General features: G+C 41.4%; 1 protein-coding gene across 13 annotated transcripts in view; it reads right to left on the bottom strand.

The window, feature by feature from the left end:
- tbc1d7 (TBC1 domain family, member 7) overlaps nucleotides 1-16,785 on the bottom strand; it is a 141,025-nt gene that overhangs the window by 58,163 nt on the left and 66,077 nt on the right. For 11 of the 13 annotated variants that reach the window (XM_043718996.1, XM_043719000.1, XM_043718999.1 and 8 more), the window contains exon 8: nucleotides 8,188-8,317. In XM_043718996.1, the coding sequence (XP_043574931.1) occupies nucleotides 8,188-8,317 (130 nt within the window). Of the gene's footprint in view, nucleotides 1-8,187; nucleotides 8,318-14,425; nucleotides 14,568-16,785 lie in introns of those variants that run through there. The other 2 variants (XM_043719001.1, XM_043719002.1) reach the window with 2 other exon arrangements.

Here is a 16,785-nt window from a genome sequence, read left to right on the forward strand (position 1 = left end):
AAATCTCCACTGCACCCTCTCTAAAGCTTCCCTATCCTTCCAAAAATGAGGCGACCAGAACTGAACACAATATTTCAAGTGTGATCTAACCAGGGCTTGATAGAGCTGCAGCATAACTTCGAAGCTCTTAAACCCAAATCCCCCTGCTAAAGAAAGGCAACACACCATGCACCTTCTAAATAATGCAATCAACCTGGGTGGCAACTTTGAGGGACCTTTGGACACAGACCCCAAGATCCTTCTGTACCTCCACAATGCCACAAATCCTGCCTTTCACCCCGTATTCTGCATTCAAATTCGACATTCCAAAGTGAATGACTTTTCCAGGTTGAAGTACCTCTGCCACTCATCAGCCCAGTTCTCCATCCTGTCCATTTTCCCCATAGCAGCAGCAGTGGGACAAGTGACAGCTGTGCGCTGGATTGGTAAGATAACAAGTTTTTTAAAATATTTTTTATTTTTTAATAGTCTCTTTGGGAATTTAGAATAGTGGGAGGTTAGGGCAGTTGAATATTTCTCCTGTAGAATGGGGGAAGTAAGGGTCACCAGTAGTGTCCCTGCTGACTTCACCTACGGGAAGTGTACCTAACTCCAGCTCCTCCAGAACTGTGTTTGAGAACTGGAGCTGGAGGTGGATGAACTTGGGATCATTCGGGAGGCAGAGGGGGTTATTGAGAGGAGTTACAGGGAGGTAGTCACGCCTCAGGCACAAGAAAAAGGCAGATGGGTTACAGTCAAGGGATGAAAAGGGAACCGGCAGACAGGAATGCCTTGTGGCCAATCGCTTCAATAACAAGTATAACAAGGATACTGGTAATGGGGGGGAGGGGGGGATGATCGGGGTAAGCCATAGGGTACAGGTCTCTGCACAGAGCACAGAGTCTATCCCTGTTGCTCTGGAGAGAAGGGCGGGGGAAGAGGAACAGTCATTGGGGACTCCATAGTTATGGAGACATATAGAAGGTTCTGTGGGAAAGAGACAGACTCACAGTAGGTGTGTTGCCTCCCAGGTGCCAGGGCTCGTGATGTCTCGGATTGTGTTTTCGGGATCCTTGAGGGGGAGCAGCCCGAAGTCATGGTCCACATAGGCACTAACGACATAGGTAAGGAGAGAGACGGGAATTTAAGGCAGACATTCAGGGAGCTAGGGTGGAAGCTTAGAGCTAGAACAGAGTTGTAATCTCTGGTTTGTTACCCATGCCATATGCTAGTGAGGCGAGGAATAGGGAGAGAGAGGAGTTGAATACGTGGCTCAGGGATGGTGCAGGAGGGAGGGATTCAGATACCTGAATAATTGGGGCTCATTCTGGGGTAGGTGGGACCTCTACAAATAGGATGGTCTACAACTGAACCAGAGGGGTACCAGTGTCCGGCAGGTTGAGAGTAGTGAGGTAAGAAATAAGGTTTCAAGGTCGCAAGAGTGCACCAGCAAGCAGGAAGGTGGTTTGAAGTGTGGCTACTTCAACGCCAGGAGCATCCGGAATAAGGTGAGTGAACTTGCAGCAAGCGTTGGTACATGGGACTTTGATGTTGTGGCCATTTTGGAGACACGGATGGAGCAGGGACAGGAATGGCTGTTGCAGGTTCTGGGATTTAGATGTTTCAGTAAGAACAGGGAAGTTGATAAAACAGAAGTAGGTGTGGCATTGTTAGTCAAGGACAGTATTACAGTTGCAGAAAGGATGTCTGAGGATTTGTCTACTGAGGTAGTATGGGCTGAGATTAGAAATAGGAAAGGAGAGTTCACCCTGTTGGGTATTTCCTATAGGCCTCCAAATAGTTCCAGAGGTGTAGAGGAAAGGATAGTAAAGATGATTCTTGATAGGAGTGAGAGTAACAGGGTAGTTGTTATGGGAGACTTTAACTTTCCAAATATTGACTGGAAATACTACAATTCAAGTACTTTAGATGAGCCAGTTCTTGTCCAACGTGTGCAAAAGAGTTTTCTGACACAGTATGTTGATATGCCAACAACAGGCGAGGACACATTGGATTTGGCAATGGTTAATGAACCCGGCCAGGTGTTAGATTTGGAGGTAGGTGAGCACTTTGGTGATAGTGACCACAATTCGGTTATGTTTACTTTACTGATGGAAAGGGATAGGTATATACTGCAGGGCAAGAGTTAGAGCTGGGAGAATGGCAAATATGATGCAATTAGGCAGGATTTAGGATGCATAGGATGGGGAAGGAAACTGCAAGGGATGGGCACAATTGAAATGTGGAGCTTATTCAAGAAACAGCTACTGCGTGTTCTTGATAAGTATGTACCTGTCAAGCAAGGACGAAGTGGTCGAGTGAGGGAGCCGTGGTTTACTAAAGACATTAATCTCTTGTCAAGAGGAAAAGACAGCTTATGTAAGGATGATATGTGAAGGCTCACATAGAGTGCATGAGAGTTACAAGTTAGCTAGGAAAGACCTAACGAGAGTGCTAAGAGAGCCAGGATGGGACATGAGAAGTCATTGGCAGTTAGGATCAAGGAAAACCATAAAGCTTTTATAGGTATGTCAGGAATAAAAGAGTGACTGGAGAAAGGCTAGGGCCAATCAAGGACAGTAGTCGGAAATTGTGCAGGGAGTCCGAGGAAATAGGAGAAGTGCTAAATGAATATTTTTCGTCAGTATTCACATGAGGGTAAAACAGTTGATGTGGTGTACATCGATTTTAGTGAGGCATTTGATAAGGTTCCCCACAGTAGGTTATTGCAGAAAATATGGAGGCATGGGATTGAGGGTGATTTGACAGTTTGGATCAGAAATTGGCTAATTGAAAGAAGACAGAGCGTGGTGGTTGATTGGAATTGTTCATCCTGGAGTTCAACGACTCATGGGGTAGTGCAAAGATCTGTTTTCAGGTAACTACTGTTTGTCATTTTTATAAATGACCTGGATGAGGACGTAGAAGGATGGTGTAGTAAATTTGCAGATGACCCTAAGGTTGGTGGAGTTGTAGATAATGACGAAGGCTGTTGTAGAGGGACATAGATAAGTTGCAGAGCTGGGCAAATGGAGTTTAATGTGGAAAAGTGTGAGGTGCTTCACTTTGGAAGGAGCAACTGGAATACTGAGTACTGGGCTAAAGGTAAAATTCTAGGTAGTGTAGATGAGCAGAGAGATCTCTGTGTCCATGCACGTAGATCTCTGAAAGTTGCCACCCAGGATGATAGAGTTGTTAAGGCGGCATACGGTGTGTTAGTTTTTATTGGTAGAGGGATTAAGTTTTGGAACCATGTGGTCATGTTGTAGCCGTACAAAACTCTGGTGAAGCTGCACTTGGAGTATTGTGTACAGTTCTGGTCACCGCATTATAGGAAGGATGTGAAAGTTTTGGAAAGGATTCAGAGGAGATTTACTAGGATGTTGTCTGGTATGGAGGGAAGGTCTTATGAGGAAAGACTGAGAGACTGTTTTCGTTAGAGAAAAGGTTGAGAGGTGACTTAATTGAGACATATAATATAATCAGAGGATTATACAGGGTGGACAGTGAGAGCCTTTTTCCTCGGGATGTAATGGCTAGCACGAGGAAACATAGTTTCAAATTGAGGAGTGATAGATATAGGACAGATGTCAGAGGTCAGCGAGTATAAGAGACGTGGAATGTCCTTCCTGCAATAGAAGTAGACTCGCTAACTTTAAGGGCATTTAAATGGTTATTGGATAAACATATGGATGATAATGGAATAGTGTAGGTTAGCTGGGCTTCAGATTGGTTTCACAGGTCGGCACAACGTGAAGGGCCAAAGGGCCTGTAATGTGCTGTAATGTTCTGTGTTCGAGTGTCTCGTTGCATCCGAAAACAGCCTTCCACACTATCCACAACTCCACCGACTTTCATGCCATCAGCAAACTTACAAACCTACCTGTCCACTTTGCTATCAAAGTCATTCATAAAAATCATAAAGAGCAGAGTCCCAGAACTGATTCCTGAGGAACACCACTGGTCACCGAGCTCCAGGCTGAATACTTTCTATCTACCGCCACCCTCTCTCTTCCATGGGCTAGCCAATTCTGTATCCCATGTCTCCTTACTTCATGAATGAGCCTAACATAGGGAACCTTATTAAAGACTTGCTAAAACACATCCACTGATCTACCTTCGTCAACGTGTTTTGTCACATCCTCAAAGAATTCAACAAGGTTTGTGAGGCATGACCTATCACTCACAAAGCCACTATGGTTTTCCAATTGATCTTAAATCCTGTCTCTCAGAATCTTCTCCAATACTTTGCACACCACAAACGTAAGACTAAATGGTCTGTAATTCCCAGGATTATCCCTATTCCCTTTTTTGAACAAAGGAGTAACATTTGCCAACCTTCAATCATCTGGTACTACTCTTGGTAGTGAGGATGCAAAGATCATCGCCAAAGACTTGACGGATCATCTCTTCCCTCACTTCGTATATCCCACCTGGCCCAGGTCATCTATCTATCCGTATGTTTTTCAAAATTTCCAGCACATCCTCCTTCCTAACATCAACCTGTTGTAGCATATCTGTTTCACACTGTCCTCAGAAACATCAAGGCCCCTCTCAATAATGAACAGTGAAGCAAAGTTCCCATTAAGGACCTCCCCACTTCCTCCGACTCTAGGCACAAGTTCCCTCCACTGTCCCTGAGTAGCGCTACCCTCACTCTGGCCATTCTGTTGTTCCTCACATAAGTGTAGAATACCTTAGGGTTTACCTTAATCCTACCCATTAAAGCATTTTCATGCCCCCTACTAGCTCTCCTAAGTCCATTCTTCAGTTCCTTCCTAGCCAGCTTGCAACCCTCTAGAGCCCTGTCTAATCCTTGCCTCCTAATCCTTAAGTAAGCTTCCTTCTTCCTCTTGACTCCATGTTCCACATCTCTTATCATCCAAGGTTCTTTCACCCTACCATCCCTTCCTTGCCTCAGTGGGACAAACCTGTCCATCACTATCAGCAGGTGCTCCCTAAACAACCTTCAAATTTCTGCTGATCATTTCCCTGATAACATCTGTTCCCAATTTAGGAGCACCACTTCCTATCTAATAGCACTGTTATTCTCCCTCCCCCAATTAAATACTTTCCCATACTGTCTGCTCCTATCCTTCTACATGAGTATAGTAAAGGTCATGGAGTTGTGAGCACAATCACCAAAAAGCTCTCCCACCAAGACAACTGATACCTGGTACAGTTCGCTGCCAAGCACCAAATTCAATATGGCCTCCCCTCGAGTAGGCCTATCTACATATTGCGTCAGGAACCCTTCCTGAATACACCTGACAAAAACTGCTTCACCCAAACTATTTGAACTAAATAGGTTCCAATCAATATTAGGGAAGTTAAAGTCACCCACGACAACAAACCTGTTACTTCTACACATTTCCAAAATCTGCCTCCCAGTCTGCTCCTCCATGTCTCTGTTGCTATCGGGGAGAGGTCTGTAGAAAACTCCCAATAAAGTGACTGCGCCTTTCCTGTTTCTGACTTCCACCCATACTGACGCCGTAGACAAACCCTCCTGGATGACATCCTGCAGCTGTAATACGAACGCTGATTGGCAATGCCACTTCTCCACCTCTTTTACCTTACCCCCTACTCCTTTTGAAACATCTAAACCCTGGAACATCCATCAATCATTCTTGCCTCTATGATATCCAAGCCTCCACAAGGGCCACAATAGTGTAGTTTCAAGTACTGATTCATGCTCTGAGTTCATCACCCTTATTCCTGATACTTCTTGTATTAAAATAGACACACTTCAACCCATCAATCTGACTGCACCTTTTCCCTATCAAGTGCCTATCCCTCCTCACAGACTCTTGGCATACTGTACCTGGCTCTTCACTACCGACTCCAACATCTATTCTTGTATTGCCCAGTCCACGTGGGTAGACTCCAACAGTGAATTTATAATTTATATAATAGTTACAAAAAAAAACAAACTGCAACATTTCCAAGTCAGGATGGTACATAACTTGGAGGGGAACATGAAAATTTGGGTGTTCCTCTCCACCTGTGCTCTTGTCTTTCAAAGTGAAATAGATCTGGGGTTTAAAAGCTTCTATCAAAGGAGCCTTAACAAGTTACTGCAGTGCGCCGTGTAAACAGCACACAGTGCTTCAACTGTGCACTGTTAGGGGAGAGAATTAAATGGCAGTTGATGGCTTCACAATTCCTGTCTGTTGATCAGCAGACAGTCAAGGTTATGGGGAGAGGGTAGGAAAGGGATTGTGTGGAATGTTGGATCAACCACCGAATGACAGAGCAAGCTTGAAGGGCTGAATGACTTACTCCTGCTATTTCTTGTGGTTTTATGGTCAATAAATTGGGCTGATTTTACCTTCGAGTGTTGTTGGAATGGAGCTCATCCAGCCAATTGGAGAGAATTCATTACACTCCTAAATTATTTCATGTAGATGGAGGTCAGATTTTTGGGAGTTTGGAAGTGAGTTACTTCTGTATAATTCACAGACTCTGCTCTTGTAGACATTGAAATATAGTGGGAGATTCAACAATGGCATAGGGAAATGCTTAGTTTCTCTCTTTTGATAGATATGGTCACACCTGGTATGCATTTTATCTGCTCATCAGCTCAAGCCTATCTGTTGTCTAGATCTGACTAAATGATGTCTCAATATCTGAGCAGTTGCAAATGGTAGTGAACATTGTGTAATTATCAGCGAACATGCCCACTTCTGACCTTTGGACGCAGGGAATGTGATTGATAAGGTAACAAAAAATCAAATCCTTCCAAGGCTCACCAAGGTCGATGCAAGGTGATGTTTCCTCTGGCTAGAGATCTGACACCAAAGGCCAGTCATAGAATAAAGATTGTGACTGAGGACTGAGATGAGGAGGAACTTCATCACTCAAAGGAATCTTTGTGAACTTATACACCAGAGAGCTTTGAAAGCTCAGTCAGTGAATATGCTCAAGACAGAGATCAACAGATTTCAAGATATTAAAGTTATCAAAATGATAATTGTGCAGGAAAAGGTGTTGAAATAGAAGCTTAGCCACAAAGTAGTTGAATGGCAGAGCAGACTTCTGGTCTACTGGCCTAGTCCTACTCCTATTTTCCCAAGATGATTGGACTTACAATACTGCCTTGAGGAACTGTAGTGATATTCTGGGGCTGAGATGGTGGAGATGCAACAAACACAGCCATCTTGATAGCATTTGTGGAGTGAGAAATAGAATTGACATTTCAAGTCCAACACAACTCTTCTTCAAAACTATGGTGGAAGAATTGTTCAGAAGTCATAGATATGGGTGGCACGGTGGCACAGTGGTTAGCACTGCTGCCTCACAGCGCCTGAGACCCGGGTTCAATTCCTGCCTCAGGTGACTGACTGTGTGGAGTTTGCACATTCTCCCTGTGTCTGCGTGGGTTTCCTCCGGGTGCTCCGGTTTCCTCCCACAATCCAAAGATGTGCAGGTTAGGTGAATTGGCCATGCTAAAATTGCCGTAGTGTTAGGTAATGGGTAAATGTAGGGGTGTGGGTGGGTTGCGCTTCGGCAGGTCGGTGTGGACTTGTTGGGCCGAAGGGCCTGTTTCCACACTGTAATGTAATCTAATCTAATCATATCAGATATTAACTCTATTTCTTTCTCCACAGATGCTGCCAGATATGCAAGGTTTCTCCAGAATTTTCTGCAAATGCAGATATTCTGCAGATTTCCAATATATGCAATATTTTTCTTTTATTACAAGGGAGGTCTTCCTTGATGTGTGGCATGTTCATGGTCTTGGGGTGTTGGGAGGGTGGGGGTGGGTTGGGGCTGTGGAGAGTGCACAAACTGCAGGACATTTGGGGGTCAAGCGCACAAGCGTGTGAAATGCATGTGCTGTGCACACCCATGCAGCATGCATGAGATGTGAGTGAATGTGTCTGCTCATCCCCAGTCTCATGGTTCTCTCATATTCTCAACTACACCTATTGTGTCATTTATATGATAATTATACAAAGTTATTTGTTTGAAAAATCAGAGACTGTAATTGATAGAAAAAAACTTAGTTTTGATAACTTAAATTGCCTATACTGCCATTAAGAGAAATTCACACGAGCCAAAAGATGCATTTTGCAACGCAAACTCCAGATAAGGTATTGAGCTTTACTTTCCAATTCTCATCATCTGGGAGGCAATGTACATTGTCATGTTACTTATAGCACATAATGTAGTATTATGAAGAATTAAAGATTCAGAGATACTTACATTCTGCAAGAACTGTGCAATATTCTCTGCTTTATTCATGGCCATTAGCTTAATTTTAAAAGTTAATAAAATCTCCATGGCTACAAAAACCAAAATTTTGCAAGATCCACTTATGATTTTGTCCCAAACCCTGAAAATTAAAAATCAGAAGTGCTGTTGTTATGGTTTCACAGACTAAATAAATGAAATGCATCAAAACATTCAAACAATATTTGAAGTTCATAAGATAAGATAGGACACACAATCAATAGATTTTTGGATATTGCTGCTTGTGGCTAGGTCACGAAGAAATTTATATGTTCATCCTCAGATAGTGAGAAATAAGTTGTAACATCGATTCTGAAGTAAAACAGATTGTTTAGGCTCTGACATAAAAGGATGGCACTCCTAACATTGACACTGAGTTTGCTGGATTAGATTTGTTTATATATCCTTCAGCTCACACGTCTTGTCCTGTAAATTGCTAAAAGTGAGATTTGGTAATGATGGGCCTCATTGTAACCAATGAGATTAAAGGATTAAGACTAAACAGAGGAAGAAAGATGAATTCAGGACAGTCAGTTTAACGCCAGAGATGGAAAAACTGGATTGAAGATTGAGGGAGAAAACGGAAACAGAATATTAGATACATTTTTTCTTGCAAAATTTAAAATTTGGCATTTTTATTATCTGCAACAATTCATAACACCATAAATCATAGAAATAGAAAGTTGGCCATTCAGCCCATTGAGTCTGCTTTGCCAATCAATCATGGCTGATAAATATTCAAACTCTGTTCTCCCACTTTCTCCCCATAATCCTCTATCCCCTTGACAATCAAGAAACTATCTATCTCCATCTCAAATATGCTCAATGACCTGGCCTCCACAGCCTTCTGTGGCAGTGTATTCCATAGATTCACCACTCTCTGCTGAAAGAGTTTCTCTTTATCTCCGTTCTAAAAGGTCTTCCCTTCACTCTGTGCCCTCGGGTCCTTGTCTCTCCTACCAATGGAAACATCTTTCTAACATCCACTCTGTTGAGGCCATTCTGTATTCTGTGCGTTTCAATTAGACCCTGTCTCATCCTTCTAAACTCCATAGAGTATAGACCTGGAGTCATCAAACTTTCCTCATATGTTAAGCTTTTCATTCCTGGGACCGTTCTCCTGACTCTCCTCTGAACCCACTCCAGGGTCAGTATATCCTTCCTGAGATATGGGGCCCAAAACTATGTACAATGCTCCAAATATGGTCTGACCAGACTCTTATACAATCTCAGAAGTACATCTCTGCTTTTACATTCAGTATTGCAGCTGAAGGAATGAAGCGCCATCCTTAATTTTTCATTTTCTGGATACGGAGTAATATGAATAACTGTCAATCAAAAATCACATTATAAGGATAAAGTTAAAAATCACAACACTATAGTTCAACAGGTTTATTTGTAAGCACTAGCTTTTGGAGCGTTGCTCCTTCATCAGATTCAACCACCTGATGCAGAGGCAGCACTCCAAAAGTTAGTGTTTCCAAATAAACTTGCTGTACTATAACCTGGTGTTGAGTGATTTTTAATTTTGTCCACCCAAGTTCAACACCAGCACCTCCTCACCATGCTTACAAGGATATTTACTTACATTGTTCATTACTTAACTTTTTGTGGTGTATTTTATGGGCAATTAATGTGCAAATTCAGCAACTACATGAAAATTATGGGTATGTTTAAAGGGCGATACAGTTTTCATCAAACAGTTACAATTGGCCCGTAAATTGTAGCACCTCAAAATTATGAATTACCACTTCCTTGCTGTACACTGCTGCCACTTATACATTAATAAATGTATGCAGTTTTCAGCAGATCTGGACCTCAACATTAGCCTAGATTAGGATGTATGTTATTTGTGGAGTTCAACAAGTTACATAACATCCTGTCACATTTTCTTCATCTCAGACAGCTTTTATATGGCTCTATATCCACAAGTTGCATAAGACTAAATACTAAATATTTCACAATTAGATTGACAAGAGCTAACAGTTACTATTTTGAAAGTCTGTACAACTTTTGTTTGTCATCTACATATATGATTTGGACGAGAAGATAGGAGGCATGGTTAGCAAATTTGTGGATGACATCAAAATTGATAGTTTAGTGGACAGTGAAAATTATCTAAGATCACAGAGAGATTGGGTCAATGCCAAGAGCAATGGGAAAAGCCATGGAACTTGCTGTCTGTACAGTGGCTCCAGATGGTCCAATCAGTAATTTCAAAAGAAATTGGATAGTACTTGAGGGAAGTGAGACTTGCAGAGAAAGGGGACTGACTGGGTTGCACTACAGAGAGTTGGCTCCGACTTCAAATCGGCCAAATGTCTATCTTCTATGTTGAAATAATGCCTTTATAGCAAATCCCAGGTTAAATTCTTATACAGATCTAACCTGGGTATCTTTGGAGGTGGTATCATTGGCCAGAGCTTCTCAGATTAAGAAGGTTCCCCCACCAAGTCACTATTCAATGTCCTTTTCATGTGCACAGGGATCATTTATTAAGATTGGTCACTGGCCATGGTACTAATACCACTACAAATCAATTAACATTATCTAAGTTCGGGCACTTGGCTGAGGCACATTGGGCACTGGCTATCAACTGCCGGTGACTTGTGTTTGGGGTGGCATGGTTTCAGCAATTTCCCTTTCCATACCACAACTAAGAATCTGTCCAAGTATTATGTCCATCTTCCACAAGAGGCAATTGTCTGACATAAGAAGGGATAGCTCATTGCATGATAGCAGAAGGTACAGTTAAAAGTTATACAGACAAAATTACAACTATCAGGAGCCTGGTCTGTTACCTCTGTCTCGAACAAGATTTCATGCACAGTTAACTGTTGTTTCACCCAAAGGCTGTATGAAACAAGGTTTAGTGAAGCTAAGACAACTTCAACAGTAATCCTTTTAGAACCATTACCTTCTATGCATCCACTCAGCTTTTCTCATCATAGTTAGCAATCATACATCTGGATTTTAACTTCAACTCTGTATTCCTGCACATCTCTGATAATCATTCATCCCCTTAATAATCAAGAATCTATCTACCTCTGTCTTGAAAATATTTAAAGATTCTGTATTCAATGACTTTTGATTATGGAGATTCTAAAAGACACCCAACTCTCAGAAAAATTGTTTCCTCATCTGTTTTAAATGAGTGATTCCTTATTCTTAAACTATGACACAGTTCTAGATTTTCTCACAAGGAGAAATATGCTTTCAACATCCACCTGGTCAAATTCCCTCAGTCTTATAAATTTCAATTTAATCACCTCTGACTCCTCTAACTACAGAAGATACAGTCCTAGCCGACAGTCTGCCTTTCCTCATAAGGCAATGTGCTCTATCCAGGTATTGATCTAGTAAACCTTATCTGAACTTCTTCCAACACATTCATATCTTCCCACAAGTACAATGGCACAATACTTCAGATACAATCTCATCAAGGCCCTGTAGAACTGAAACATAATCTCCCTACTCTTGTTTTCAATTCCCTTTGCAATAAAGCATATCATTTTATTAGCTTTCCTGATTACTTGCTGTACTCACACACTAAACTCCTAAGATTCATGCCCAATTTCTGAATTTCTCTGAATCTCAGAGCTCTGCAAACTCTCACTATTTAAATAATATGGTTGTTTTATTCTTTATGCCAAAATGGACATGTTCATATTGTTCACACATATACTCCACTTCTCAGATCTCTGACCACTCACAACCTATCTATGTCTCTTTGTAGACCCCTTAAGTCCTCTTGACAATAGACTTCTCTTCAAATCTTTGTTTTATTAGCAAACTTGGCTACTGTACTGTATGTATCTCTTCATAAATCATAGAATCTCTACTGTGTGGAAGCAGGCCATTCAGCCCATCCAGTCCACACCGACCTTCCGAAGAGCATTGCCGCCAGACCCATGCCGCCTATCCTATTCTTGTAACCCTGCATTTCCCATGGCTAATCAACCCAGGCTGCACAACCCTAGACACCATAAGCAATTTAACATAGCAAATTTACCTAACCTGCACATCTTTGGACTGTGGAAGGAAACCAGAGCACCCAGAGGAAACCCACACAGACACAGGGAGAATGCCTGTGTGGAGTTTGCACAGTTTGGAGTGTGAAATTGAACCAGGGTCCCTGGTGCTGTGAGGCAGTAGTGCTACCCACTGAGCCACCGTGCTTCATCCAAATCATTTATGGAAACAATTGTAGCCCTACCACTCAGTCCTCTGACACACCATTTGTGGCATTCTGCCAGCCTAAAAAGGGCACACAAATTCCTATTTGCTGCTTCTTATTAAGAAGCCAATACTCTACTCATATCAATAGCTGCCTTCACCAGCAGAAGCTTTTATTTTTTGCAATTACCATAAATATGGCACTTAATCTTCTGGAAATTTAAATATGACACATCCTTGGATTTCACAGTACTCTTCCCTTAAACTGTATGCAAAATTTAATCATATTATGGTTTCCGCTATCCAGAGGTGCTTTCAGTATGTACTCAATAATTAATCCTGTCTCGTTTGTCAAAACCAGGTCTAGTACAGTTTGGTCTCTGGTTGATGCCATAGCATACTGGTTTAAGAAATTGTTCCAAAAAATTCAATTAATTCCTAATCTAGACTATTTATTCTGTTTTTTTTTAGTTTATATCTGTAGACTAAAAATCCCCATGATCATTGCTTTTGACAAACTCCCATAGTGTCTTCCCTGATGCTTTGTCCTACCATGTGATTACTGCATGCAAGTACTTTACATTTACAACTCCTCTATCTTCCCTTCCCCTTCTAAGACATCAACTTCACAAATGTAGTCAGTCTAACCGTTATGGAATTCTTCCAGACCACATTTCCATCTGATCTAGAAGACTGGCTTTAGATCGTCTGACCTTAATTAGGATTTTCTGTGGATCACTTCTCCATTAGAGAATCTTTTCTTTATTAGATATCCTTCACAGAGGTTGTTTTTCTTGCTCATCCCTGTAGTTGCCTTATATCATCACCAGGTGACCTTTAATCTCACAAATATACAAATTGCAACATGACTGCTCTTATGAAATAAATACTTTCTTAAAATATCCTCCACTCAGGACCAGGCAATTGCTGTTGACTTGGAAGTATTCACTTTTTTGCAGTGCCCTGGAAGTTCAGAACATGCAAATTCTTTTTGACCATGTCCTGAATCTATAGATGTTGTCTGGACTTTAGATTAGATTAGATTACTTACAGTGTGGAAACACGCCCTTCGGCCCAATAAGTCCACACCGACCCTCCAAAGAGCAACCCACCCAGACCCATTCCCCTACACTTACCCCTTCACCTAACACAATGGGCAATTTAGTATGGCCAATTCATCTAATCTACACATTTTGGACTGTGGGAGGAAACCCATGCAGACACGGGGAGAATGTACAAACTCCACACATTCAGTCACCCGAGGCTGGGATCGAACCCGGGTCTCTGGCGCTGTGAGGCAGCAGTGCTAACCACTGAGCCCACGTCTTTGGAGTATTACAAAATTCATCTCTACTTTGTACAAGCAAATCTTCACATTTAACCTGCGGATCAATCCAAGCTGAAGTTCTTTACTTTGTTGAATTCATAAAGGATTAGATGTTGGCCTTACTGACCCTATTTGGAGAGACTCCTACAGGTCTAAGTGTCAGTCTGCAGAATTCACATTTCAGAATTCATGAGAATATTGTTCATTTCTCTGCTTCACTATGGAAGACTGATGCTTTAATATTTATGTTTCTGCCTTAAAATTCTGTTTCAAAGCTATTTTATTTGCTATCTCTTGTCAAACTTCAAAAAAATTTAAAAGTCTGTTCCTCAACTGCATTCACCTTCCTTATTAAAACTTTGTTTCATCTAAGGGCTGCTACACGAAATGATACTGTTAGCCTCTCAACGAGCAGATCTGAAATTAGGTTTCTTAACAGTCAAGCAGACAAAACACTACCTGACGTTTCACTAAATCATATAGACATCTAATTTTATTTTCAGTCCATTTTGAGTTAACTCTATCAGCTGGGACATCAACGGTCACAAATGAGTTTGAAATTAAAAACTCAAAATTACCAAAAATTGAAGCTCGCAAATTCAATCCTATGACTTTAGCAAGCAAATAGGTACGTGTACATGATTAAAATAAAAACAGGGTCAGCTTTGAACTGTAATTGCTTCCATAATCAAATAATATTTTACATACACTCTCTGGACTCCGTTGTCATTTAGGGAAGGTACTGAAGGCATCTAGTGGCTTCACTGGATGGTTGACACCTGCCACATCAGCCTGGACCAGGGGAAGGTCTTTGACAGGATAGCTCATACCTACATGACAGATGTGCTTTCTAAAGTGGGCAGATACATTAGCAGGAAAAGACAGTAAAACAAATTGCAGTCAACATTTAAGATTATCCATGACTCTCAGCACAAATACATTCCAGTAAGGAGGAAAGATTCTAAGAGGGATAAATCATGGTTAACCAAGGAAGCTTAAACTAAAGCATACAAGGTGGCAAAAGTCAGTGACAGCCCCAAAGACTGGGATAAATTCAGAATCTAGCATAGAAGAATTAAAAAGATAATAAAGACAGACAAAATAAACGTGACCAAACTAACAAGGAATACAAAAACTGGCAATAAGAGCTTTTTTTAATAATATAAAAGAAAAGGAGGTCAAAATGAACAAAGATCCCTTCAAAAACGAATCGGGGAGACAAGAATATGGTAGATGTGTTAAACAGATATTTTGCAACGGTCTTTATAGTGGAAGATATTTCAAACATCTCATTAATACTAAAAAAACAGTTCAGGGAGGAATTAAATACCATCGCCAGAGAAGTAGCATTACACAATCTAATGGGGCTGAAACAGCTAAGTCTTCTAGCTCTGATGGCTTCAGAACTGAAGAAGTCACTGGACTTGAAATGTGGTCACTGCTCTCTGGCCTGCTGGATTTCCTCAGCAATTTATTTTTGTTTCAAATTTCCAACATCCGCAGTTCTTTCTTTTATTAGCTAGGGAATAATGTTTGGAATGGATATTGAAAACAATGATTTGGAGAAAATTTCTGCTCATCTAGCACTGAATGCTGAGTGAACAATCTGGTAATTGAGAGAGAAGTTCTCTCATAGTGAGTGAATAAGTGAAAGAAGTTTGACATGGAGTGGCCACTTGTGTCCAACCTACAGACAGGTCAAAAAGGACTAGGAGGGATAGCTCAACTCTGTTGCAAACATGAGGATTCTGGGTAATCCAAGATGGAGAACTGGAAAAATTTCTAGCTGTAAGAGCTGCTCCTTTTTTTGAGGTATTTTAGGTACTGGAGGTGATTTCCTTGAATTCCAGGAGCATCAATTACTGTTTTATATGCTGTTGCATTGTTTTAGAACTTTGGAAAAAAAAGTCAAAACAACAGCAGTTTTAAAAGGGAGAAGAGCAGACAAAGGAAGCACATGGGGAGGACAGTGCAGGAGAGAGAGAACCTGCACAGTTACTGCCATTGCTGTTTTTGAATTCGTGTATCGCTGGACATCGGAGTGCATCTGGGAAAATTAACAAACAGTGAATTTCACAACTAATCTTGGAGGATCCGGTTTGGGCGAAGTTCTCAACACAGAATCAGAGAAGTTAACTGTTGTTTTAAGTCTGTCCAAGAGAAAGGCTATATTAGTGAGTACAGTGGGTTCTTTCTTGATTATATGTGTTTGGAGATAAGTCTCCTGATTAAACTTAAAATATAAGCCATAGCTATTAATTTAACCTGGGGCAGTGTTTGTAGAGGAATAAGACGGTGTTACTTTCTGGGTCTGTAGATGGTGAAAGAGCAAAAATGGCCTTTGTAGTGATATGTACTTCTTGTCAGATGTGGGAGTTTAAAGAGAGTTTAAGGGTTACTCCGGATTATATCTGCCATAAATGCTGTTGGAAGCAAATCTTATCGGATCGGTTGGAGAGACAGATAGAAGCGATGAGGAATTTGCAACAGCAATAATATGTGATGGATGGCAGTTATAGGAAAGGGGGAAAGTCTCAGATAAAGTCACATGGATGAGTTAACTCCAGGAAGGGTAAGAGAGGTCAGCACCTAGGGCAGGAGTCTTTTTGGATATACCCATTTCAAAAGGATATGCTGTTATGGAAAATGTAGGGAGTGATGGATTCTCAGGGGAATGTAGCACGAACAACCAAGTCTCTGGTATTGAGACTGGCTCTAATGCAACGAGGGGTACGTCAGCTTCCAAGAGATCAATTGTGTTAGGGGATTCTGTAGTTAGAGATACAGACAGAAGTTTCTGTGGCCAGCAGAGAAAAACAGAATGGTGTGCTGTTTCCCTGGTGCCAGGATCAAGGATGTCTCAGAGAGGGTGCAGAATGTTCTCACGGGGGAGAGGGGCCAGCAAGAGGTCATTGTCCACACTGGAACCAACGATATAGGAAGGGAAAAGGTTGAGATTCTGAAGGGAGATTAGAGAGAGTTAGGCAGAAATTTAAAAAGGAGGTCCTCAAGGGAAGTAATATCTGGATTACTCCCAGTGCTACGAGCTAGTGAGGGCAGGAATAGGA

The sequence above is a fragment of the Chiloscyllium plagiosum genome, chromosome 29, assembly GCF_004010195.1.
Source record: "Chiloscyllium plagiosum isolate BGI_BamShark_2017 chromosome 29, ASM401019v2, whole genome shotgun sequence".
NCBI lineage: Eukaryota > Metazoa > Chordata > Chondrichthyes > Orectolobiformes > Hemiscylliidae > Chiloscyllium > Chiloscyllium plagiosum.